The 25,760-nt window shown below is 40.2% G+C and overlaps 1 protein-coding gene across 3 annotated transcripts in view; it reads left to right on the top strand.

The window, feature by feature from the left end:
• The window catches only part of LCORL (ligand dependent nuclear receptor corepressor like), a 55,978-nt gene that overhangs the window by 18,677 nt on the left and 11,541 nt on the right, over nt 1–25,760 (top strand). For 2 of the 3 annotated variants that reach the window (XM_018569264.1, XM_018569263.1), the window contains exons 2-4: nt 19,362–19,427; nt 21,464–21,540; nt 21,627–21,756. In XM_018569264.1, the coding sequence (XP_018424766.1) occupies nt 19,362–19,427; nt 21,464–21,540; nt 21,627–21,756 (273 nt within the window). Of the gene's footprint in view, nt 1–19,361; nt 19,428–21,463; nt 21,553–21,626; nt 21,757–25,760 lie in introns of all 3 variants that reach the window. The other variant, XM_018569266.1, reaches the window with a different exon arrangement.

Below are 25,760 nucleotides of genomic sequence, written 5' to 3' on the forward strand. Positions count from 1 at the left end.
CGTGTGACGTGTGGCTCAGGCCGCATGTGGAGCCCGGAACAGCCCCAAACAGGCAAATCAATCGATAGCCGACGAATCGACGATCGAAAACGTTGCCAACGTTTTCAATCGTCGATTTTAATCGACTAAATCGATTAACTGTTGCAGCTCTAGGTGACTGGAGGACGCTAGTTTGTGTCCTCCCGTTACCCTAAGGAGATCTATGGGGAAAAGCCTTAACCCCATAGTTCTCTTTTTAAGGTTAAAAGTATGCACATGCAAATGTTTTTGGATCCATCATGTCATCCCAAGTCTGTGCACTGTAGCTTCATAATTGTTCAACTGTGGTGGTTAGACAAATACATTGTGAGGGCTTTTAAAAGTATAAAATAGTGAATATTCAAGAGACCAAAAACATTTACGTCGAACGTCTGGGTGCCTTTTTTTTTTTTTTTCTTACTTTTTATGGACTACATTTAGTTTCCCCTGGCAGATCAGTTCTCCACAGGAATCTGGAACAAAACTGGAAAAAATATACCACTGTCTGTATGGGAGATTTCCTTTTTATGATCTCTGCATAGCTCTGTGGTACCTTGTCTCCGAGATCATTACCCTCCAGGAAGAGGTACATCCTCTGAACTTCCTGTCCAGCACAAGCTCCCAAAGCACAACATATTCTCCAGCATCTGTCCCTCTACCAGCTTAGAGAGGGAAGGAGGGGGACAGGGGAGTGGTTTGTCTTGCAACACCTATGTATGAAGACACACAGCTTACTAGCACACACAAGGGTGACTCCACAGGACCCTGCAAGGGAAAAGAGCCACCCTACAACAATATATCGGAGCCAAAGTTTTGCATCTGCAAAAAAAGTTTGTTAAATTCAATTTTCTAGTAGAAAGCAGAAATGCCGGCAAAGGGAAATCAGAGAGAGTACTCGCATTGGATTATTTACCAGGAAGTAGTTTAATATGCTAGTTTAACATTCTTGTTAGTGAAATAAGTTCAGTTCTCCTAAGTCATAGACTAGGGACAAGCATGATACAAATGAAAGGTGGGAGAAAAGTCAGACCGGCTTGTCTCTATTTTTTTGTTTTCAGTGACTCGGGAAAATACTGGAGTCATTGCATGACAACCAGGCAGCTAGGTGCGCCAGGAAAGTTCAGCGATGGCTGCCTACATATTTCTCTTATAACAGGTTTCTAAGGTACTTTTTTGTCCAGTCTGCAGCCAGCTGTATTTTTAAAGACATTCGGAGAAAGTGAGTGGATCCTAGGTGTGAACCCTTGTACGGATGGCAGAAGGTAGTGTGCCATGGCATTTTTTGCCACCCTTGCAGTATACAGAATTGCCCTGGGTACGATTTTTTTTTTTTCTTCAGCTGAAGTAGAGTTCTGTTTTTAGTTAGGGATGCACCGATACTAGTATCAGTGCCGAGGCTGAGTATTTGGGCGCGAAATCGTACTCGCCCAAATACTCTGATGCCTAGCCCGATACTTCCGGTATCAGGAAGCCGGGCAGTGTGTAATGGCTTGTGACCTCACGACGAAGGAGCATGGAGCTGGCTTCCTGGCCAATCAGGAAGCCAGGCGCCGCGTTATTACACAGCACCCGACTTTCTGATTGGCCAGAAAGCCGGCTCCATGCTTTCTCGTCACCTAGTGACGAGAATCATGGGGTCGGCTTCCCTGCTAATCAGGAAACTGGGTGGCGAGTCTTTACACGCTGCCCGGCTTCCCAGCTAATCAGGAAGCCAGGTGGCTAGTCATTACACGTTGCCTGACTTCCTTAATGGGACTTTCGGTACTCGGTATTGGCAGGCACCAGAAAAAAAATATTGGTACTCGATACCGAAATACCGCAATCGTGCATCCTTAGTTTTAGGTGTTCGTGACAACCTTGGAAAACCTATAAAATCAAGTCTGCAGTAGCAACTCCCACATTTCTATTCTGGCATGTACGGTAGGATTTTTTTTGCCATCCTCATCTGACACATGTCTAGCAGCATTTTAAGGTCCTCTAAGGGTCACCATACACATTACAATCTTTGCACAATCAACTTTTAGATTTACCAAAACTATGTAACATGAGGACCTACTTAATCTATCCAATCAATTTGTATCCAATCAGGAAGACCCTTGCACTGCATAGTTGGTAGCTAAATGAGATGGTTCCAACAGACTAACATGTGGTGGGCTTAACACAGGGTGAAACGACTGATCAGTGGTGGCACCTGTCATGGGAGGGATATGGATGCAGACCCAGAGCAAGCATAAAGCAAATTAAAATCTTAGAAAAGGCAAAATACAACATCTCTATACTTCAGAGATAATTTAAGGCCCCAATATTAGTATGAATATGTATACATTAGTATGCATTTTCTGAAGTCAAGATAAGCAATAACAACCTCTATTTATTTCATGACAGATGTACTTTAAGGACACTCATGCAAGGGTTTTCCATCTTCTTGCCAGAAATGGGATCTCCCTTCATTGGAAACCAGAATGTGAGGAAGCATGATAAGCAGCCCTGCTGAGAAAAAACAGATAAACTCTAATTGTTTTTGATCGCTTGGAACAGACTGATAGACATACAAGGGAGAGAGTGAAGCACAGTCACTTTGTAGCACTGAAACTTTTTTTTTTTCCCCTTCTGTAGTTACATTGATGAGGCTTATTTTACATAAAATACCATAATGTGCAAAGTGAAGGTGCCTCCTGAGAACTCAACTTACACAGCAAGGTATACTCACCAGTCTATGTCCCCTTGCTTCCTCCCCACTACAGGAGTCCACCCCAGGTAAGCTCTGGGGTTGCAGCTTACTCGGGTAGATGACATCAATATCCCACCCAAGTGACAGTGTTCAGGCCTGGCAGCTGGTTGCTGAGACTGAAGCATTCCGATGACAGAGGTCACATGCCTCTAGAGAGGCAGAGCCAGCTGTCAATCAGGCAGCGGAATGGATCCTGACAATATTGTTGGGATCTTTCCCAGCCACAATGCGGCTTTGCACTTTCCTGTGCTATATGCAGAGTTTTGGGTCACAGAAGGACATTATTGAATGTCCTCCTGTGACCCTTAAGAGAACTGTGGCAAGAAAAAGGTTGGGCCATAGTTCTCTTTTAAAGCAGACCCCTCAAAAAAAAAAAACACATGCATGCAACTCTTCATGCACATCTATTAACACGGCCCATTGAAAGTTTAAGCCCTCATTCACATGGGTAACAGCCAGGCCCGTACAGATCCATGGTGTGTGCACAGCCGTATGGAGCTGCTCCCGGGAAGGACAGGTGCGCAGCAGCCTGTTCTTCTCTGAGAGTACGCCGCCCTATGCTAACCCGAACTGCACGGCCGTACTTGACGGCAGACAGGATGGATCCTGTCTGCGTCTGAGCAGGGACACCTGCACCTGTACGGACCTGCAGTTCGGGTGAGCGTAGGGCGGTGTACGGCCGCACTCTCCCAGAGAGAACAGGCTGCTGCGTGTAATCGCACGCAGCACCTGTCCTTGCCGGGAGAGGCCCTATACGGCAGTGCACACAGCACTGATCTGTACGGGCCGGCTGTTACCCGTGTGAATGAGGGGTAATGCATGCACTTTCTGGTCTTTTTAGCTGCTGGTGTGGTAGCTTTGGCCTCCCAGCTGCCACTGGGAAGGCTAAGTCACCGGTGCCTTGCAGGGAGATTCCATGCAAATTGCACAGTCTCAAGATTTTGTGCAATCTTCAAGAAATCTGGCGGTGGAATGAAAGACTTTTCTATTATTGTTGCCATGGCTTCAACAACGTGTTGGCTAACCTGCATACTGCGGTGTACATTACTGTAGCCATGGCAATGTATAGACCATAACAAAGCACCAGATCTTGTACGGTGCATGGTGAAGTCATTGGTGCACCACCAGTGAAATCGAGGTGGAAGAAGCCGGCCACAGATGATGCCTACCATTCAAGATGGCGATCTGGGAATAGAGGATAAGGAAAAGAGCATTAGCATGTGGACACATAAAACAAGCCGGGGGGCGTGGCTTAGGCTTTGGACAAGATGGCTGCGTAAAAGCTTAGCTCCGACACCAAGCACGCCTCACTAGCCTTTTTTCACCCCCTAACAATCAAGATGGTAAAGATTGGGAAGCCTCTACCTCCCTCCCCACTGCCAGAGACAACGGAGACCCAGCCGGTAATAAAAAAAATAAAACAAGCCGGGTAATTTACTAAAGGGTGAAGGGTTTGGGAAGGCAGGAGAAGTGAACAATCTAGGCCAAAATAGCTGATTTGAAAAAATTCTCCAATTCGGCTCACTTTCCAGTTCAGCTATGTTGTCCTAGATTGTTCACTTCTCCAAACCCTTCACCCTTCAGTGACTAACCCTGAAGGAGTCTCAGTTTTGCTATAGTTCATTCATTCATACACTTTAAGGCACCCACAATAATATGACAATCCACTTGTTCCATAATCTGTTTTGTTACAACTGTATGAAAAAAAGTGTGGATGTTCACACTAGGGGTGACAGATTCAAAAGGAGATTCCAATCGCATCTTAAGATATCCGAGTCAGTAAGGTAGAACTAATGGTCCATGTGTTCTCAAGCAGTCCATTAAATCGTTGTCTGAAATTCATGGGGTCTGTTTATAAAGCCTGAATATATCGGACATATGCTTGTGTCCATGGTAACTGGATAAAGTCCCATGGTAAATGGGGGTGTCCTGCCCGTTTAGCGCTCTCACTTCTTAGGCGGGCGTCTGCTGTGATTCTGTGTAAGCTAGACCTGGCACAGGGGAAGCCAGGTCCCATTTCAGCAGTGTGCACTGGCTGCTGCTCTGACAAGTGTGCCGGTGTAGGAGAACCTTTTCTGATGCTAGACAGGCCAGCCAATTGACAGTTTCCTATATTCTATTGGCAAGATCTTGAGTTCATGGTCTGTTCACACCTGCTCTGGCCATCGAGGGCTTGCTCTCTACCTGTTGGGTTTGTTTTTATATTATCAAGAATGCAGGAACAATCAAACCTTCCTGGTAGATACAGAATCTGATATTATGGGAGGTAAATTTTACTGTAGGGAGGGGAAGTGCTGTTTAAATATCAGCTTTGGGTGGGGTTGCAACTGTATATATGGTGGCGGCTGAGGACAGGTATTGTATGTATGGCTCCTGCTTGTCGGTATGAACTGCATGCATCATTTTAAAGCTGCTTCATCATTTGTTTGAGAAAATACATCAAGGCCTTCCATGAACTCTGTACTATGAAGCTAAGCATAGACTATAGAATCTAGATGATGGTCACTGATCTGTTTTCGCCTGCATTGAACAGTGATCTCATATTTGTGTGACCACTACAGGACCATGCTTAGAATGAACAAATGGCCCTGCTCCCTTCTCCCTGCTGATTTGTGATCTGCTCAGCAGTTCTTATTATTTTAGAGATGCATGTGAGCCTTGTATACTATTGGTACAGCCCCATTTTGTTTGACTTGTTTAGACTTACTAGCCTGGTTATGCTAATTATGTTACTCTCACAGTTACTAGGAAATGTACTGCAATTCCGTTAAAAGTCAAACTTACCTAATGTTTTTTAGGGATATTGATCTTTCTATTGTCTGAGCACAATGAAGCTTTTCAAACCTAAGGCACACAGTTTCTTTTGTAAGGTGTTTCCTTGTTTCAGACGTTGGCAACACTGTTGAAATTGTAAACCCTCACATTGTTACTCGGGCATCTCAGTGTGTACCATATTCATGTAAATGTACATTGAAAGTACAGTCAAGTGAAAAATTTGGTACACCCTATGGGAATTGACTTTTTAAACATATTTAAATAGACAAACATTAGATTTTATTCAAACAGTGGCCACAGTTAAGGTGATGTACTTGGAAAAGGAAAAAAAAACACGAGAAAATGTGCCTTTTCAATAATTTATTCAACAAAAATATTAATAGATGTATAGTATAGTGTTGGTATTGACTGCAAGCTGCTCAAGCCCTGAAACAGGGCAACACCTAACCATAATTGTTTTCAACACCCCACAGTTCTGAGGTTCCTTTCCTGAAATGCTGTTGTCGCAATACCAGGGATGTGGGCCCACAAGCAAGCAGAGTGGCATGGGATCCCCAGGGCGCAGGGTCGAAGGGTCAGCTGGTTTTCTGCCAGAGATTCCCTCACGGAAGTTTGGATTTATTTGTGTGCTAACCCCAAGTCATGTGTGGACAGTACCCGTACACACAGGAGACAGGCAATGCTGGCAAAGACAGGATGGCGGCAGAGCAAAAGGAGATCTGGAAAAAGGGGCCAAAGGTCAGGGCGGGCAGCAGAAAAATATTATCATGAGAACTAAGTCGAGTCGTTACACGAGCGATCAGTCCACAATAAGTCGGGTCAGGAAAAAAAGCAGGAATGGGAGCTGGGAAACGGAGTATTGCTCAAGCATCCCAAGCTGGGCTGAGCAGGATTTAAATAGAGAGAGCAAAAGGAGGCAGCACAGGAAGTAGCAGGAAGCATGGTATATAAACCATCAGGCGAAGCAGGCAATACCCATAGCTGTTAAGTCAGTGTAGTAAGGGCAGAGCACATATTTGTGGAACCACAGGTGCCAGCAGACCCATAGCAGCAAAAAGGTAAAACAAATGCAAACCTGTGAAGCGCAGATCAGCTCTGCAGCGGATCTGTAACGGTTGTCTTCAGTCTGAGACAAACATGTCTGTTTGTTTTTGTTTTGTTTTTTCCTTGTCCCTGACCAACTCTAACTTTTTCGTCAGGAAGACATATCATTAATTTTATAGTTTTTATTTTTTTTTAAGGATAGGTCTTTTGATTGTGTATGGAGCAATTTTGAGGATACTTTGTGAGCTGAAGTTATAATATATATTTCTTTCTCTCACGACTACATAGATGTCAGGTAACCGGTTGGCAAAAATTTACAGCTGCTAATGGTGAAAAAAATGATCATTGTGAAGACTTGCATGTACAAGGTTCTTGGCAAATTACAGGGGCCAGGTAGCCAGTGCACCTTGGAAGTACTTAGTTTGTGGCTTATTAATGCTAATTGTTAGCTCCTTGAATTAACTTTTCAATTTGACTGAAATCTGCTGCTAGTAATAGTTGAACTGTCTAATTTGTTTTTCTTCAAGTGACAACACAATTGTTAATATCTGCCCTGCCTTATATAGTTTCTAAAAGCATAAATAAAATTTTCACTGTTGTGTATATACATTTTTTTTTTTGTATGCTGCTCGCACATTCTTCCCATTACTTTTTCTAAATGAATTAGTGTAAACTAACAAATTGTATGCGCTGAAGCCTGACAGCTGAGGTTTATGTAGCTGATATCCCCACTCAATACAGCATTGGGTATATTTTTAGAATGCATAATTTAAGAATAAATGTTTTTAAATCTCAGCATCTAGATTTTTTTCACATTTTGGCTTTGAATTAACCCTTGTAACATATTTCCTGAAGTATGAAAAATGTTCATTTTCTGCATAGAAAACTTTTTGTAGTCTTAAAAAATAACCCCCAGAATAGTCACAGCCATAGGAACAAAAATGTTTTTTGCCACATGACAACACTACAGCAAGATTGTCTCCTCCTTCCTATTATTATAGGGCTGAAAAAAAGAAAAGCCCAAAGCCCTACTTTGTCAACAACTTTGTCAAGTGCTAAAATGCATATTTTAAGCCTGAAGATTACTTAACCCCCTCCCAGAATCCTATATTTTTTGTAAGCAGAGACCTAATTAAATAAAAAGACCTAATTAAACAAAATTTGCAAGTTTTTTTTATGTCGCACAATATAACACAACTTTTTATCAAACCCAAATTTTAAATTAATGTTACCCCACATGGACACAATAATAGATACGAAACATGTCAAGCTTCAGAATTGTGTGCACCCGTGAATTGGTGAAAAACTACGGCACCCATTAATTGTCCATAGGCGATGCTTTAACAGCTTTTTACAGGTCATCAGTTTACATTTTGATTATCATAGGAAACTTAGTTTATTCGCGCTTATGGATACCTCCCCAACATGTGTGTTGTGACAGCTTCAGTGAAAAACCAGAGGAAAAGTAAATTATTCCTCTAATCAAACAATATAAAAAGAAATTGCACCGTGCTTTCTCCCCCCTTTTTATAATCCTCCCCACCCATTACTCAGCGGAGGATTAATGTGTTCTAATCCAACAAGTAAGTTACATCAGTGTACCAAAAATGATCCCACACTCAATACATCTATATAAACAGTGATTGTATATCAAAAACGTGCTGGAGTTCATAAAAACAGTTGCATGAATAAAACGGCTCCAATCGATGGATATTTTGACGTGCTCCAATCAATTCCTCTTATCCACTCACCAGATCCTCCAGATTATAGACACGATCCTTAAATTATCTCCTCAGCTCCTCTCCTCTCTGGCATTTAGATCTCTGTCAGAAAACCACGATCTTTCCATACGATTTAAAGGGTTTCTAAACCCTCCGTGTTTTTTTTTTCATATATCTACTGCTAGGAAGCAGTAGATATATGAGATATATGCAAAAAGGTGTTTTTTTTTTTTTTAAGGTAATGAGGCGAGTTTCCCCAAAAATGTTTTGTATTTACAAATCTACTTCTTTCTCTTTTACATTAATCAAATACCTCTTCTGCCCCCCAAAAATATTCTCTGCAGTCTAAGTATATCAATGAGTGTGCTTTGTATATATTTTAGCAGTTGCAAAGCCCCAAGGCCAGAAGGTCTACCATTCACAGTTCATTATGGAAATTTGGAATACATTTTGGGGATTGGGGATGCTTAACTGTGCATTGGGCACAGTGGTAAGGAATATAGAGTACTAAGTACCAATTAAAGGCAAGATCTGAGGGAGCACAAGGGAGACTTCTGGTTAACAAAAGTAATATCAAACCTCTTGTAATGTTTTTCTCTTAGCTAGTACTTTAATGTTTAAAATGTACTCATGGGTTTGATTGATTTATTGTTGGTTTTAAATGCATTTACCAGTGGCAGCATAGTCTGCAGCACATCATGTAAGGATTTGGTGTGATTTTAGAAAATTACCAGAATCTTGCATAACATTTTGAAGAGTGCAGAAAGTGGCACTTTCCTTTAGATAACACTGCAAGCAACAAAACAAAATCAAACTCTTCGTAGTCGTCCAGCTTAAGCCTGACTAAAACCGTTATTGTGACTAGCCCTTGGTAAATAACTTTAAAATGTGTAGTCGATGATGGCAACAATAGACAGTTTACTGCAATAATTTCTCTAGTGTGTGACATAGAACCTCCAAAGGAGAGGGTGTGTTGGAAAGTAAAGCATTGTTTTGCTGCTTACGGAAAGCCAAATTATGGTGGGTGGGATGTGTTAGTATTGTAATGGTGGCTTATTTCTAACTTTTTTGATATTCTTCAGCATTAAGGAGGATTCATTTTTCAGCCTATCAATAGGATGTAAGTTGAAAGAACAATTGGCTGGTGGGCCTTAGAGGTTGTGCTCTACATGCATACCTTGTACATTTTGTGCAATAAATCACTACTTTATCAGGGGTCAGCCTCCGTTCTCCTATTCTACTGTTTCTCTGTCCCAAGATGTTATGACTTTTTTATTTTATTTCAGTTTTACTCCTTCACCTATCTTATGTTTGAATGTAGGTTCACATTTTTTTACACATTTGATTAAAACAGTTTTGTCTTTTTTTTTTTTTTATCTTTTTGTTTTGGTATGGGTTGTATGAAATGTATGCTCTATGAAAGTATCTTATAGTGGATTAGGCATTCATTCTGTGACCCAAACTTCAACCCATTGTCGGGATCGGATTACTCTATTAAAGGTACTTGGATGTCATTAGATAAAAAGGTTGTTTTTTTTGTGTATGTTGGTTGTGATTTGATGTGCAGCCTTCTGCTGTAATTGCCTGTTCTGGTGTTTTAAAGTGGACCTATACTGGCATATAAAGCTAAGTTTGCAATGTTGCTGAGAAACTAAACGCTTGGCTTTTCTGCAGAAAATTAACTGATCTAGGATTCTTTTTGCGAATGCCAAATTTTTAAAGTGCCTAAGCTTTTCGTTATGTCATTTCTTCTAATGGGAAGGATAAGAGTTCAGATTGGCTGATCCTTAATTACAGGACAATCGTATTACCATGTGACCTGGCATTTAAAAATGATTCTTACACAAATTATATAAATGTTTCAAATTTTTTAAGTTTTTGGAGATTGTCCTTTTATTTTGTTTTGTTAAAGCCCAACTCTGGACAGGAATCAAAAGGAATCGCTGTACCAAGTGTGCTGCCAATATTTTACCTCTTTCCTCTCTGCCTTTTCCAACACTATATTCATGACACATTCCGTAATTTCCTCTTAAACTCTGTTTCCTTGCGGTTACATTATTTTTTGTCCCGGGGAGTGTATACATTTTTGCTGCTCCTTATCTTTACGGAGACCAGTCCTCTTGCTGCCCCCCCATGTGCTAAGAAGGGTTATATTAGGGTTGTCCTTACAGCTTTGTTTGCCAGTGTCCAGTCACCCAAAGGCAGTTGCTTATAACCCATGGTCTATAAAACTCTGATCCTGTAATACATTCCAAGAAAAGGATTTTACAGGCAAGTCTAAAATCTTATTTCTTATGGTCTTAAATGTAGCTCTTGACCATAGCATTGTAGATGAATTGGTGACCTTTAATCCATGTCAAAAACTCAGCTGAAATTTAGTGATTCACTTGTAAAACTTTTGGTGTGTGTGTGGTTACATAGCTAGGTTGAAAAAAACACATCAATCAACACTTTGAGCCTATAAAAAGGAGGGATGCACTGATACCGAGTATTTGGGCAAGTACTCTTAGTCGCCCAATACCGGAACTTCCAGTCGGAGGAAGATATTTCTCTGACCGGCAGTGCCATTGGAGAATATGGAGCCTGGCTTCCAGGGCAATCGGGAAGCTGGGCGGCAAGTGGTGACTTCCTGATTGTCCGGGAAGCCGGCTCGATGCTGTTTGGCTGGGAAGCTGGTTTCACGGCCAAACAACATGGAACTGGCTTCCCGGGCAATCAGTGTTGTTACCTGCTGCCCGGCTTCCTGACTTGCCCACGAAGCCTGCTCCATGCCAGCGGAAGCACTGGTATCTATACACTATATTGGCGAGCACCAGAAGCAAATAATATCGGTACTAGATGGCGAAAAACCTAATAAAAAGGAAAAACGCATAGTAACTTTTGTCACGTTTTCCACACAAGGTAAGAAAATGTGTTCCTGCTCAAACTAAAGTAGTGGAATCAGTTCCCTAGATCAAGTGTATATATTCTATCTGTGTTATTGATATGTAAACCAGGCCCAGCCCTGCCAACTTTGCTACATTTGCACGTACCGAGCACATGTGTCACTACCAGTGACTCAACCCGTTGAGGAAGCCCAACACAAGGGATCATGAGAACTGTAGTTTTGGGATTAACTTGCTAGGCTTCGGGACATGTGTTATATTTGCATAAGCCCTCCCATCATTGTCTGATTTAGACGGCGGGACCACACATTGAAACCTTCAGCAATAGAGATTATTTACTTGTGAAATATTGATTTCTTGCCATAAATTGACAGCAGAACTATGGTGGAAGTTGCATTGAATGTTTTAACCTCATCTTTAGACTTTACTTGTTCATAACTTGTGCCACTAGTGAATAATTCTTCCTCTATGTACAAAGTATACTACTTGTCCCCCAAAAAAGACACACACACTATTATTTTGTTGGACCATCTTTAGCTTTGATAACGGCACGCATTTGCCCTGGAATCCTTCCCATTTGCTTTTGAAATGTCACAACATTTATTTCCATCCAGAGTTGCATTAATTTTTCACCAAGATTTTGTAGTAATGATGGGGGAGTCGGACCACTACATAAAGTCTTCTCCAGGACATCTAAAAGATAGGGTGAATGTCTGGACTCTGTGGTGGTCAATCCATGTATGATAATGATATCTCATACTCCCTGAACCACTTTCACATTTTGAGCCCGATGATTGTCATCTTGGAATATGCCGTGCCATCAGGGAAGAAAAGATCCTTTTATAGAAAAACCTGTTCATTTAGTATATTCAGGTAGGCAGCTAACCTCATATTTTGGGCACATTATGTTTGTGAACATTATCCAATTAAAGGCTCTGACCTATTTGCTTAGCTAAATCCAGGCGTTGACTTTTTTTTTTGACCAGGCAGGGTATGTCTTGTTCCTAATACAGTCCTTGGAGTAATAAGGTAATTTTGCTGTATCTTTTTATTGGCCTTTGTTGTTGTTTTTATAGAGACTTCTGCCAGACATTACAACTAGTTCTTTACACGCTACTGTAGTAGCACATTGTGGTCAAGTTAAAACCCATCATCCTGCTGACTGTTGATCTAAACCAGGGATGTCCAAACTCCGGCCCTCCAGCTGTGGTGAAACTACAAATCCCATGAAGCAATTCTCTCCGGGAGTCATGTCTGTGGCTGTGAGAATCTTGCAAAGCCTCATGGGATTCGTAGTTCCACCACAGCTGGAGGGCCGCAGTTTTGACTTCCCTGATCTAAACCCTAAGTAGAGATCTTATCATTCCTCCATTCCTCCGTCATTCACAGAAAGTGCTACATTGTGGGGCAATAGTATTAAGAGGACATGAAGGGTTGGGCACGTTGTGCAACTCTTCACACTAGCAGTGGCTTCTGTTAACCTATACAGCATCAGATGATAGCTGCTTAGGGCAATATCTGGTGGCTAGGAAGGCAGCATGAAGGGAGGCTCTTTACACGAAGCAGCAGCCTGCAGGAGATGGGATACAAACCTTTACATGTAACTAATGTGTTTTGGTGTTGTATCCCAATAAAATGACTGTATCCCAATATGTTCACTAATATGTTCACTAAAAATCACATCAGCTTGCAGCTCTACATGATGATGGAAAATCATATTAGATTCATTAGTTAAACATGGCTTTTAATTTACTTACAAATAAAGTTCATCCAATTCCTGATCCACTTTGGCACAACTTTGTCATTGTGCCCAAGCGTTGCATGCCTGGGAAGGTTACATTGGCAAAGCATTGCTGGGAAATCTCATCTGTAATCTCACAAAGGTATTTTCCTTCCCTGAGATGATGTGCATGGTCACATGTCCTGGTCACATGTGCCTGGGTTTCAGGAAGTAAAGGGAGATCTAGTAATCTGCCCTTAGCTAAAATGGCCACTGTGAGAAGAAGGGGGAGGGAAAGAGAAATAAGGTATGTCAAAAATAAAAAGCCGACCATTATCTAGAAGTATATGTTTGTAGATTGACATTACTAAACATTCTAAAGGGGCATGTGTTGCTATTTTAAAAGATGAGGGTAAAGTTCCTCTTTAAGAGAATCTGAGGTGAGCATTAATTGTATAACTTGTGGCTGCGTGAATTTTTTTTTTTGTTCGGCTACACCCCAATCTCTTGGTTTTCTTTGTAGTCAGTTGTATCAGTACTTTTAGATATTTTGCAGTTTGAAGGAAAATACTCTGCAACTTTAAGATGCAAATCTGCATGAAGATTTCCCCAAATCTTCTATTACTCCCTGGGCTGAATTACCTAGATACACTAGGTAAAAGTTACCTTGTGTCAATTTCTGAATGTAGGTATTAAGAAATGTCTTGATTCCATGGAAACGGTATTTGTGTCATATACATTATTCATCAGTTCCTATGGAAACACGAGTGATAAGTGGTCAGTTGCTTACAGATTTAATGGAGCAGTACATATAATCAAATGTATGTATCTGGAGGATCGAGCGTTCTGTATCCTATTCGTTGTAAATGTATTTGCACATGTTAATCTTTTTGTATTGGTATTGTTCGGGTTTGAGCCTGTTTTGTACAGCTGTATGATCATCATCAACATTTTTGTTCAGTAAATCTGTAGGAAGAAACTACAGTTCAATGTCCTGCAAAAAGGAAACCATCTATTCTCTAGTGTACTCTGTACTTTGGTGTTATATTGTGGGCATGCAGGTAGTTATGACTGTGTTTTTTTCTTTTTCCTTTCCATTTCTGAACAAAAGTTCTTGTTTTTCTGCACTCATATTGGAGTATTTTGTTAAGTGCCATGGCTGTGCACAGTGCAGCAATTCATAGCAACCAGATTTTATTTTTCTTTAGTGATGCAAGTTAAAGCTGAATAATAGCCAAACTGCTAAATAATATAAAAGGTCTTATTTTGAAATAGCGGTATAATATTATTTTGGCTACCACATCCAAATATCAAAATGTACTAAAAGTTAAAAACATTGTAATACGACTTTTAAGGTAACCCAAGAGTTGACTTGTACAATCGTATGTCATAAACACAAACTTTATTTACATCTTTAGAACTATCCTATTGACACAAGATTACTTTGTGTGTATCATTACATCTATCATATATAATGTAGCCACATCATCTCATCTTGTATTCTGTAAACATTATTTTTATGTAGGTCTTTCAGAATATTTGTCTCAATCGTTTTTCCTCTTTAGCGGTGATTGGATGAGAAGATGCATTTTGCAAAGATTTGCTTCTTCAGGAGATGGCTACCGTTATTTATAATTGTGTACTCTATTTCCTTCCACATATGGCTTTCACAGAAACCCAGAAGTCTGGGGTGCGTATGGGGAGGAACCAAACAAATATCACAGAATATTTCAGAGAAAATGCTCCACCACTTCAGTGTCTTTGATACCGGCATTTTCAAATGAAAAAGCAGTCTTTTATTCATTTTTAGGTTGAATCTACGATGGATTTTGCCTTATTTGTATCTAGATTACAGTTTGAAATGTGATGTGTTCGATCCAATCCTACCGAATTCCTAGGGAACCAAATAAATCCACCTTGGAAAGAAGGCTCTGCCACTTCAATTTCTTTGATGCCACCACTTTCAACTCACTTTTACCATGATGGATCCCAGTACCAAAAAAAGTTTGTTTTCTTGAGTCCTTTTCTCTAGTTGTAGCCAGCTTCTGAAGAAGGAAATCTTTGAGAAAAGCATTGAGAATAAATGATTCATCTTCTCATTCAATCCCTGCTAAGAAAAAAATGGAGTCAAATATTCTGGGAGAGACTGTTATGTAAGAACAATGTTTACAGAATATAAGAGATAATGAGAAGATGCAGCTACATTATATATGATGGGATATGTTAATGATATGCATATCAAAGTAATCCTATGTGATAATTGGATAGTTCTAAAGATGTAAATAAAGTTTGTGGTTTATATGACATATGATTCTACAAGTCCAATACTTGGGGCACCTTAAAGGTCTTATTGCAATGTTTCTAACTTCTTCTAGTAAATGCTAAATAATCTAGTTGAAATACAGATTTGGTAGCTATTTTAACCTCCAAAAGGATTTGTATTTGTCCATACAGGGAAAAAAGGTTCCGAGCCACCAGAAGGAACAAGACACCACACCCCTAAATATAATTGTAAAAAAAGGATAGCGAGAGTGGGGCTTTTTAGGTGTCGTTCTAAGCGCAAAGAACACGTATTATACATATGTCTTTAAATAAATATTTTTTATTCATGCATATAATTACATACATATAGATAAAACCATTCTAATATATCCACGATAACCCCAAAAGAGTTAAAATTGACTTTAGGCATAGCGCCTCCCTGGACCACATGCACGGCATCAGCAATTAAGATAAACATTTAAACATCTTATTTCATATAAATATATGGAGGTTAATCATATAAAGTCATTGACACATCCAGTCTTGTCATTGCACCGTGGGTCCAGCCTTCTATGCGTTTCGCTTAAAAAAAAGCTTCCTCAGAAAGATAAGGAGGCTGCCTGCAATATTTGAATACCATGGATATAAATACATCTATCTATAGGAATACAAACTTTTACATCACATGATAGTTGTCATTGAAAAATAAATAAATAACCACTGAATAAATTAAACCACCTTGTTTGGGGTTCCAGTGGTGGATGAATCCACATCTCCCAGGGGACCGAGCACCACCGCCCAGATGATGTAGGGAGTGAGGGATGTACAAGAGCACCAAAGAGAAAAGGTTAAATTGTATTTGTCCATCCAGTGCTAAAATATACACAGCTAATCTATATTATACTGCAGAAAGTCTTCTTTTTTTTTATTATTCTACCAAAATCTTTTTATTATCTTAATACCAGTTGAATGCTATTTATTGTAATTGTAGCCCTGATGAAGGCCTTAAAGACTCCCCCAACACCTTGGCATTTAGTAGAACTCCGCAACCAGTGCTTTCATATCTTTCCACTAGGGATGCACCGATACCACTTTTTTAAGTACGAGTACCGATACTTTTTTCCAAGTACTCGCCGATACCAATTACCGATACATTTTCTTAAAGGGACAGGTCACATTTTTTCTAAAGCAATACAAAACCATGATTTTAGGTCAGTTTCTTAATATTATGAAGAACATGAACACTCTGTAGTGTGGCACAGCTATATCCAATTCTGCATACCTGGCTTTATATTATAAGAAAATGTAATAATAATATAAAGCCAGTTATACAGAATTGGCTGTAGCTGTGCCACACTGTGTTCTGGTCTGCAGTCTGGACATGTGCTCATCTATTTTGACCACTAGGGGGATACAAGCCTTAGTTAGCAATGGCATGATAAATATTCATTTCATTATTCAATGTCTTTTTTTTAATATCATAATATAATAAAAATGAATATTTATCGTGCCATTGCTAACTTAGGCTTGTATCCCCCTAGTGGTCAAAATAGATGAGCACATGTCCAGACTGCAGACCAGAACACAGTGTGGCACAGCTACAGCCAATTCTGTATAACTGGCTTTATATTATTATTACATTTTCTTATAATATAAAGCCAGGTATGCGGAATTGGCCGAGCCCCATGAGGTGTACTAACCTGCTGTGTCGTCTTCTCCGTCTGCTTCAGCCACTCCGTGTCACAGCCTAGTCATCTGCTCCAGTGGCGTAACCAGAGTTATGGGCGCCCGGGGCAGAAATTGTTTTTCGCCCCCCCATATTATATAAACATCCACTAGAACTGTACCCCCCATACTCGGTATCGGTGCATCCCTACTTTCCACTATACACTCTCTTTGCTTAGGCACTCTGCCAGATTAAAATAGTAGTACCCAGATGCACACTCATCACCTATGTAAAACATTATCAGCAGTGGTCTTGATCGTAGCTACTCCTTATGGTTGGGGGGTGATGGTGGGGCGAGCTCTCTCTGAGTCCAGATACTACAGTCCAATCTGCTCTGTGCTTCTCGTAGCATTGACTGTGAATTTGCTCCAAGCCCTGTATTTCGATTTGTCGTACGTATATGTCTAAAGGCTTTACAGGGCAGCTTTTGTGAATTTATTAGGGGAAAAAATGGTTGTATAACATGTTTAAAGTAATCCATCTGGAAGTGTGTTGAGAGCAATTCTTAACCAGAATGTGAGCTATTCGTTTATAGATCAAATTTTGATACACTAAGAAACTAATCCCAGCAGATGCAGTAAAGGCACCTGCTGGGTCCAAGACTAAACTGACCAGCTCCCAAATTGTACATTTCTTTCTCCACCAATAATACCATTGGGGGGGGGAGGGGGGAAATTTATCAAAACTGAAGCAGATAAAATCTGGAGCAGAAGCAGATCTGCACTGCAGCCAATCAGCTTCTCTGTCTCATTTTCAAATCTTACTTGAGCAAACTGAAGAAAGAATCTGATTGGTTGCCATTGGCAACTGCTCCAGATACTTCTGCTCCAGTATTGATAAATCCCCCCCTTTGTTTTTAAGCACTGTAATCATCAAAATATATAGAAATATTCTAGTACTTATAAACCACTTGATATATTGGTGATATATTGCTATTCAGCTTCCATGTTGATCCTGGATTAAAAATGGATTTCTAGGAATTGGCTCTACTGTTTTAGCAAGGTATGTGCACTTGTGTGTCCCTTTTTGTAGTTACTCTTTTATCTGCTTTTCTGGGAAAATGTGTGCTACTAACTTTTCTTACACTTCTAACTGAAAGCTTTGTGCTTCACCTTTAAATTACAGTTTACAATTTTTGTTAGTGAGGTGTGGTCTAACTGGCAAATGACAAATTTATAAGGGGGAAGGGGAGACTTTTATTAGCTTGACTTGCAGATGACCTAATATATATATATATATCAAGCTAATAAAATATATATCAAGCTAATAAAAGTCTCCCCTTCCCCCTTATAAATTTGTCATTTGCCAGTTAGACCACACCTCACTAACAAAAATTGTAAACTGTAATTTAAAGGTGAAGCACAAAGCTTATATATATATTAGGTCATGTTGGAAGCACACAAAATGGGCAAGCGTAAGTATTTGAGCGACTTTTTCAAGCGCTAAATTGTGATGGCTAGAGGACAGCTCTTGTGGGATGTTTCTGGTCTGCAGTGGTCAGGACCTACCAAAAGAGGGCCATGAAAGGCTCAGCTGTTCAGTGCTAGTAACATGCTCACTGAAACACTGCCAGCGCAGTGACCAAGCTGTTAATATCAGTTTCATGTTGCTGTTCACGTTCGGGAGCCAGTGGGGCAGGCTCGCAATCATATGACCACTGTCATAGGCAATCAAAGTTATAACATAAGGAAGTCTCCCTCTGTTTTCAGTGTTCAGAAACCCTTAAAAAGCCGTCTGGAGTTGGCGGCAGGGAGTGAAGTAAGATGCAAACAATTTAAAGATTAAAGGTGGCCATACATTGTTAGAATGAACATTCATCTGAACGAAAATCTAACAGTGGTTGAACAGTCGAGAGTACATCACCGATTTTCGTTTTTGAGATGTAAATTTTTCGATTGGACAGGTTGGAAAAATTTTCTTGACCGAATGAAAATTTATGAATCAGTGTGGTTATCTTTCATCAAAAATCTCAGCAAGGACAGAGCACATGCGCAAAAGGAAACTATTTCTGTCGATCCTCAAAAATTGGTTGGTTAGTATGGCTAACGAACAAGTTTCGAAATCGACTTTTGACTATGCGTGATGGGGAAGTTTAGGTGTAATCAAACGAGGGTTCGTGCTAGGAACGAAAAATCATACAATGTGTGGCCACGTTAGCTGTAACTATCACTTTTGCTGAACATCTTGGCTGCTTATTACCCAAAGTGGCAAAATAACAGATCTACGTGCAGGGTCAACAGGTAATAAAATGTTGTCATTGGAGGGATGCCTGTAATATCATATGTTGTTTTTTTTATTTTGTCCATAGTTCCACTTTATTAATTGAATTTTGTTTTCTCCACCCAGCATACTGTGGTAACATTGGCCATTTTGCTTCTTTTTTGCTGTCACTTTTTTTCTTTACAAATTTAAAAATAACATGGCTTATTGTAATGTCTAGTATTTTAAATCTGATTTTATATTTCTTTTTATTTTCTAGGTTTCGAGAGCATTCTAGAAGGGCTGTATGGACCAGGATTACGTAGAGACCTCAGTTTATTTGATGGTATTTTGTTTGTTTTTACATTAAAAACTAACTTGCACTGTTTTGCCTTTTAAATAAAATGAACCGGTCATCCAGAAATAAAACTTTTTGGGTAAGGTGTACTGTTTCCTCGGTCAACCCCCACCCTCCCCACCTTTTAAAACATTCCTGTGTTTTAGTATACTCTAAGGTAATTAAGCTAGGGGCAAAGTACAATGGCCTTTGGAAGTCACTCTAAATTAATTGTTTACTACTTTGATTATAGAAGGGTGCTATGGGTTACTGTCTTCTTTAAACTAGCCATACCTGCTGAAATCCTAAAACACATTAAACTGGTTTCTTTTATTGCTCCTGAAATCAAAGCAAAATGTATTAAAATTTACAAAAATATTGCATATTTAGCAGTATCATTATATATGCATTATGTTCATCAGCCCACGGGCTTGTATCTGCTGTAATAAAAATGTATAATTCATATATAAATTTATTGCATTAAGGGCTTGTCTATGTCCTGTCCAGAACGTTTTTGTCTGCACCTGAAATGCATCCCAATATATTCTTATGGTATTTCTGGGCTCTGTTCACACCAGTGCAGTCCGTTCCATTTCCAGGGGAAAACAAATGCTGCATGCACTATATTTTCTGGTCTGTAAATGCATGCAAACACACTGGGTTACACCTCAAAGCACGTGCACTCATCGTCTTTGGTCGACCATGGCGAGGCCTATTCTGAGTGGAAGCTGTCCTGGTAAACTGCTGTATGGTCTTTGCCGCAGCTCAGTTTCAGGGTCTTGGCAATTTTCTTATAGCCTAGGCCAGTGGTGGTGAACCTTTGCACTCCAGCTGTGGCAAAACTACAAATCCCAACATGCATCTGCCTCTAGAAGTTATGTCTGGCTGTCAGAGCCTTGCAAAGCCTCATGGGACTTGTAGTTCCAAAACAGCTGGAGTGCCAAGGTTCACCACCACTGGCCTAGGCCATCGTTATGTAGAGCAGCGATTCTTTTTTTCCCCCCCAGATCCTCCAGAGTTCTTTGCCATGAGGTGACATGTTGAACTTCCAGTGACCAGTATGAGAGAGTGAGAGTGATAACCCCAAAAACACTGGATGTCTTTTTTTTTTTTTAACAATGAATTTATTAGATTTTTGTCAATAGAACAGAAATAATAAGCAAAAAGAATACAACATGGATACATACACTGGATGTCTTGACTGTGTGCATGGCATTATGAAATCTGAAGACTACCAAAGAATTCTGGGGTGCAATGTAGGTCCCAGTGTCAGAAAGTTGGGTCTCCGTCAGAGGTCATGGGTCTTACAGCAGGACAATGACCCGAAACACCCAGAAATGGTTTCAGACAAAGCGCTGGAAAGTACTAGACTGGCCAGCAATGAGTTTAGACCTGAATCCCATAGCGCACCTGTGGAGAGATCTCAAAACAGCAGTTGGGAAAAGGAACCCTTCCAATCTGAGAGACCTGGAGCAGTTGGTGAAAGAAGAGTGGTCCAAAATTCCTGTAGAGAGGTGTAAGAAGCTCATTGATGGTTACAGGAAGCAATTGATTTCAGTTATTTTTTCCAAGGGCTATGCTACCAAATATTCATTGAGGGTGCCAATAATTTCGTCCAGTCCGTTTTTGGATTTTTGTGTGGAATGTCTCAGATTTGGCTTTTTTTTTCCTCCACTGTTTTGTCATACCAATACAAACAACAGAAATGCAAATGTTTAGGCATTGTCATGTTTAATTGCTAAAATGTTCTATTCAAAGTGGTTCATTATCTGACAGAAATGCAGGGGTGCCAATATTTTTGTCAGTGCGTGCATGTGTATAAATTATATATATCTCTCTCTTCTAGGTATTTCCTAGCACATAGCAAATCTTTGCTTTAAGTTCAGGTGCACTTTAGTTTAGCCAATTTTTTTATGACCTATTTCATTTTATGATTTTATAAATTGTAACCGGATCCTTTTTTTCTTATTGTTATTTGTATATGTTCAATTTAAATGTATTTATAAGCATAATCTTATAACGAGGGCAATATTTCTGTGTTTTAGACTGTGAACCAGAAGAACTGGTTGATTGGTGTGTGGATGAGAAATGTTCATTATGTAGCCTTCACAAGGAGACAGTTGTAAGTATTTCTGTCTGCATTACAATATTACAAGTTACAGGAGTTCTCGTGCGCTAAGATTGTGATCTTTTTTTTTTCCCTTGAAGGACTGCACGCCATCAGGTGGTTCAGCACAGTCCACACCTACAGGGGAAGTGATATCTCAGGGCCAGTTCAACACAGATAAAATTGAATGCCAAGCTGAAAATTACCTAAATGCACTCTTTCAGAAGAAAGGTATGCAATTTTCTTCCATTGTAAATACAGGTTTTGTTTTTGAGAAAATGGAGACAAATCTGAAACTCTTTTATGGCCAGTGATCATTTAAGCCTAGGTGCCAAGGCCAAATTTAGCTGTGTCAGTGTAACAAAACAAAATAAGAAGCCCAACGTGTGTGCGTGCAGTGTTTTTTTTTTTTTTTTATTATTATTATAAGCTGACAAATGGACAAAATGTTGTTTTAAAAAAATATATATTTGTGTATTTAAGGCTTAACAATTTTTAATCTAGTTTTCTTAATCGTTCATTAACCTCCTTGGTGGTATTCCCGAGTGTGGCTCGGGGTTAATTTTCAGTACCATAAGCGATAACCCCGAGCCACACTCGGAATTGCAGCGTAGCGTCTCTTACCCTGTCCACGATCCCCCGCTGTGTCCTCCGGCCGATGCCGTCATCCGGGTTCCGTCCCTTGCGAGCGTCTGCGTCGCAGGGGGGAGTAACCAGCGGGAATGTTAAAAGTAAAAAAAAAAAAGATAAAACAAAAAAGGGAAAAAAAATTAATCAGACCGCCAGGGAGGTTTAGAGACACCAAATCAGACGGATCCTGAGATGTATTGGTATATTCCTGCATACAGGAATGAACGTTGTTGGTTAGCCAGAATATAACCCTTCCAACTCCCATTATCCTTCAGTTTTTTGCTGCTGGTATCCTTTTGGACATCTTTTCTCCTCAGAGTGAAGCAATGATAAAGACATGGTTCAGGCCTGTTATGTGTCCTGCTTGCCCTACTCTCCAGACACTTTACTGTGCGAGACTGAGATACACCCACAAGGCGTCCTATCCCTGAAGACTCTCCTAGGTGTATGCCTACCTGAGGGGTGAAAACTGTCAGAATGTAGCAGCTGGCACTTTTCAGTTTTCACTACTGTCTGTTTGCCAGAGCGCACTATTTTAGACCACTGCAGTAAGTTTCAGGAGCTTTGCTTCTTTTTTGTAGCTTGGGATGTGATGATATGCTCTTGCTGGTCCCCCTATGGGGTTAATGCTTGATATTTTATTGCTGCAATATTTTTAAAAACACTCGAGTGAAGGAAGCTGCATCAATTAAATGTGTTTCTGGCACATGTGAGTCTAGCATTCCCGCCCTCTCAGCGTGAGGTAAATCATAGCTCCACAGCAAGGCTATCTGTGACGGTTGTCCTTGTGAATGCATAATAGTGACACTGTCACAGCCAGCTATATACTTTTACTTTTGGGCCTAAGGAGATTCAGTCTGCTGACATAATTCCTAGGCTAAAAGATACCCTTTAGGTTGTTATTGACGCAGTGCATTCATGTTTAAATATGCAGGCACCTACATCTGATGGGCCAAACGTTATCAGTCTGGGCTTCCTTAAGAGTCCCCAAAACCTGAAAACCTTTTCCAGTACATGCCTTACTGCAACCTGTTTTGTATGGTGACTAGTCTGCTCCTGAAATGCTATTTTCACCCCAAGCATCTTGCTGAGCAATACAGTATAGAGGAGGCATTTATTAAACAGTTGGCAGTTCTCATTGTGGATCCTGCTTTCTCTGGTCTTAAAAAAAACAAAACACTAGCTTTTCCTATTATTGACCTTTTCAATATTTGAGGATCTGATCGATAAGAGGCTGGAAGATCTTACAGAGTCTTCATTCTCCCTGACAGGCCGTGCCCTGCAATTTGTCATTTTTATCATGCCCATATTAGCAGGGTCTGGCAAATGGACAAAAAAAAATGTGTGTGCCTTTTGAGGGGGAAAGACTCTTTGGTGCGTCCCTAGACAACTTCATCAAAGATGTCTTGGGTGGAAAGAGTACCATTTTGCCCCAGCAAAAGAAAGCTATTCCTCACATTGGAAAGCCTTCTGTGTGTTTTGAAGCTAAAAAAAATAAATAATTTTCATTACTCTTAGACCTCTGAGTATGAATCCTTGACTTGGTTCCATCACAACCAGGTCATTCTTATCTTCCCTCCATCTGTAAGACTTTCTGGCCTCCTGTAGACATCAAGGATACTTACATGCATGTCTCTATCTTTTCAACACATAAATGCTACCTGTGTTTTGCTGTGGGCATTTCCCTTTGGCCTGTCCAATGAACCTTGAGGAACCGCCAAAGCTGCTAGCTCATGTGCCATCTCGTGTCCTATCGGTCAATGTCCAATGAGGAATGTTCAGGCTCTTAAAGAGTTCGCTTGGATCCTTAACCTTCAGAAGTCAGCATTGAAACAGACTCACTGCTTGGATTTTCTTGGTCTTCGCCTAGATGGCACTCAGATTTTATTTCCCTGTGAGACAGACTCCTGAATCTCCATTCCCATGTTCAAACTGCAGTCTAGGAGCTGCCCAACTCTTCTCTTTTGCAAGAAGAGCTACCATCAAACCCTCTTCTGGGTTTGATGGTAGCCTCCTTCGAAGCAGTCCCATATGAATAATGCAACTCAAGATCATGGCAACTCATGGAATGACACCCAAGACTAGATTATCCCTGGCCTGGTGGCTCATGAATCCAGTCAGGGACATCCATCTTTCTAGAAGAGTCTCACAATGGGGACATCCTAAAACATTTAATGTGAAAATGTCTTAATGTACCATAATGTGCCTAAACCTCAATCAATTGCCTTAAAACTTTGCACAACCCAAGTGCTCAGCTTCCCAAACCTATCCTGAAGGTTTCATGGATTTTGGTTACCCACAAGGCAAATGAGTGACATTAAGCTTGTTTTTTGGGGAGCTTAACGTACAAAAAACAACTTACATGTTAACCAATTTCCCCCAAACTTACAATACCACACGACTCTATCTATGTCAACATATTCTGAAGATTTGGGGTCATTTGATAAAACATACCAAAAGTTATTCACATTAAACTATTTTATTACATTCCTGGAAAGCATTTAGCTTAATGTAAGAAGAGCTTAATGTACCATATTGTGCCTAAACCTCAATCAAATGCCTTGAAACTTTGCACAACCTAGGTTCCCATCTTCCCAAACCTATCCTGGAAGTTACATGGATTTTGGTTACCCACAGGGCAAATTAAGTTTTACCTGATACGGTGCCATCCGTAGTCATTGCGAGCACCCATTTTTCAACATGGGAAGTCCGGTAAGGTGTGCTACAGGTCCTTGGACACTAACACTCACACAGACACACAGAACTATGACTCATCCTGCTGTCTCTCCATAGAGCAGAGAGGGGAGGGGGGAGGAGGGGAAAACAGCTGATTGCAGTTTAGAGATAAGAAACCCGACCCTGTGAGAGAGACGGATTGAAGATATTGTGGAGGGAATTTTGTACTTCTAGGCCTCTGGCCAGTAAAAGAATCTATAAAATAAAGTATGAAATACAGCTCTGTGACTCCTAAGAATGCACACACATGTACACCCCCCCCTGCACCTCCCCATTGCCACCAAAAACTCAAAATCACTTACAAAGGTGGAAATGTCCTTTAAGTGTCCCAAAAAACAAGCTTAATGTCACTCATTTGCCCTGTGGGTAACCAAATGAAACTTCCAGGATAGGTTTGGGAAGCTGAGCACTTGGATTGTGCAACGTTTCAAGGCATTTGATTGAGGTTTAGGCACAATATGGTACATTAAGCTCTTCTTACATTAAGCTAAATGCTTTCCAGGAATGTAATAAAATAGTTTAATGTGAATAACTTTGGGTATGTTTTATCAAATGACCCCAAATCTTCAGAATATGTTGAAATAGATAGAGTCGTGTGGTATTGTAAGTTTGGAATAAATTGGTTAACATCTAAGTTGTTTTTTGTACGTTAAGCCACATTAAGCTCCCAAAAAACAAGCTTAATGTCACTCATTTGCCCTGTGGGTACCCAAAACCCATGAAACTTCCAGGATAGGGTTTGGAAGTAGAGAACTTGGGTTGTGCAAAGTTTCAAGGCATTTGATTGAGGTTTAGATACTTTTTTACACATTAAGCTCTTTTTACATTAAGCTGTTCACATTAAATGTTTTAGGATTGTAATAAAATAG

This window comes from Nanorana parkeri, unplaced genomic scaffold (genome assembly GCF_000935625.1).
Source record: "Nanorana parkeri isolate BGI_ZX_2015 unplaced genomic scaffold, ASM93562v1 scaffold1315, whole genome shotgun sequence".
In the NCBI taxonomy this organism is placed as follows: Eukaryota; Metazoa; Chordata; class Amphibia; order Anura; family Dicroglossidae; genus Nanorana; species Nanorana parkeri.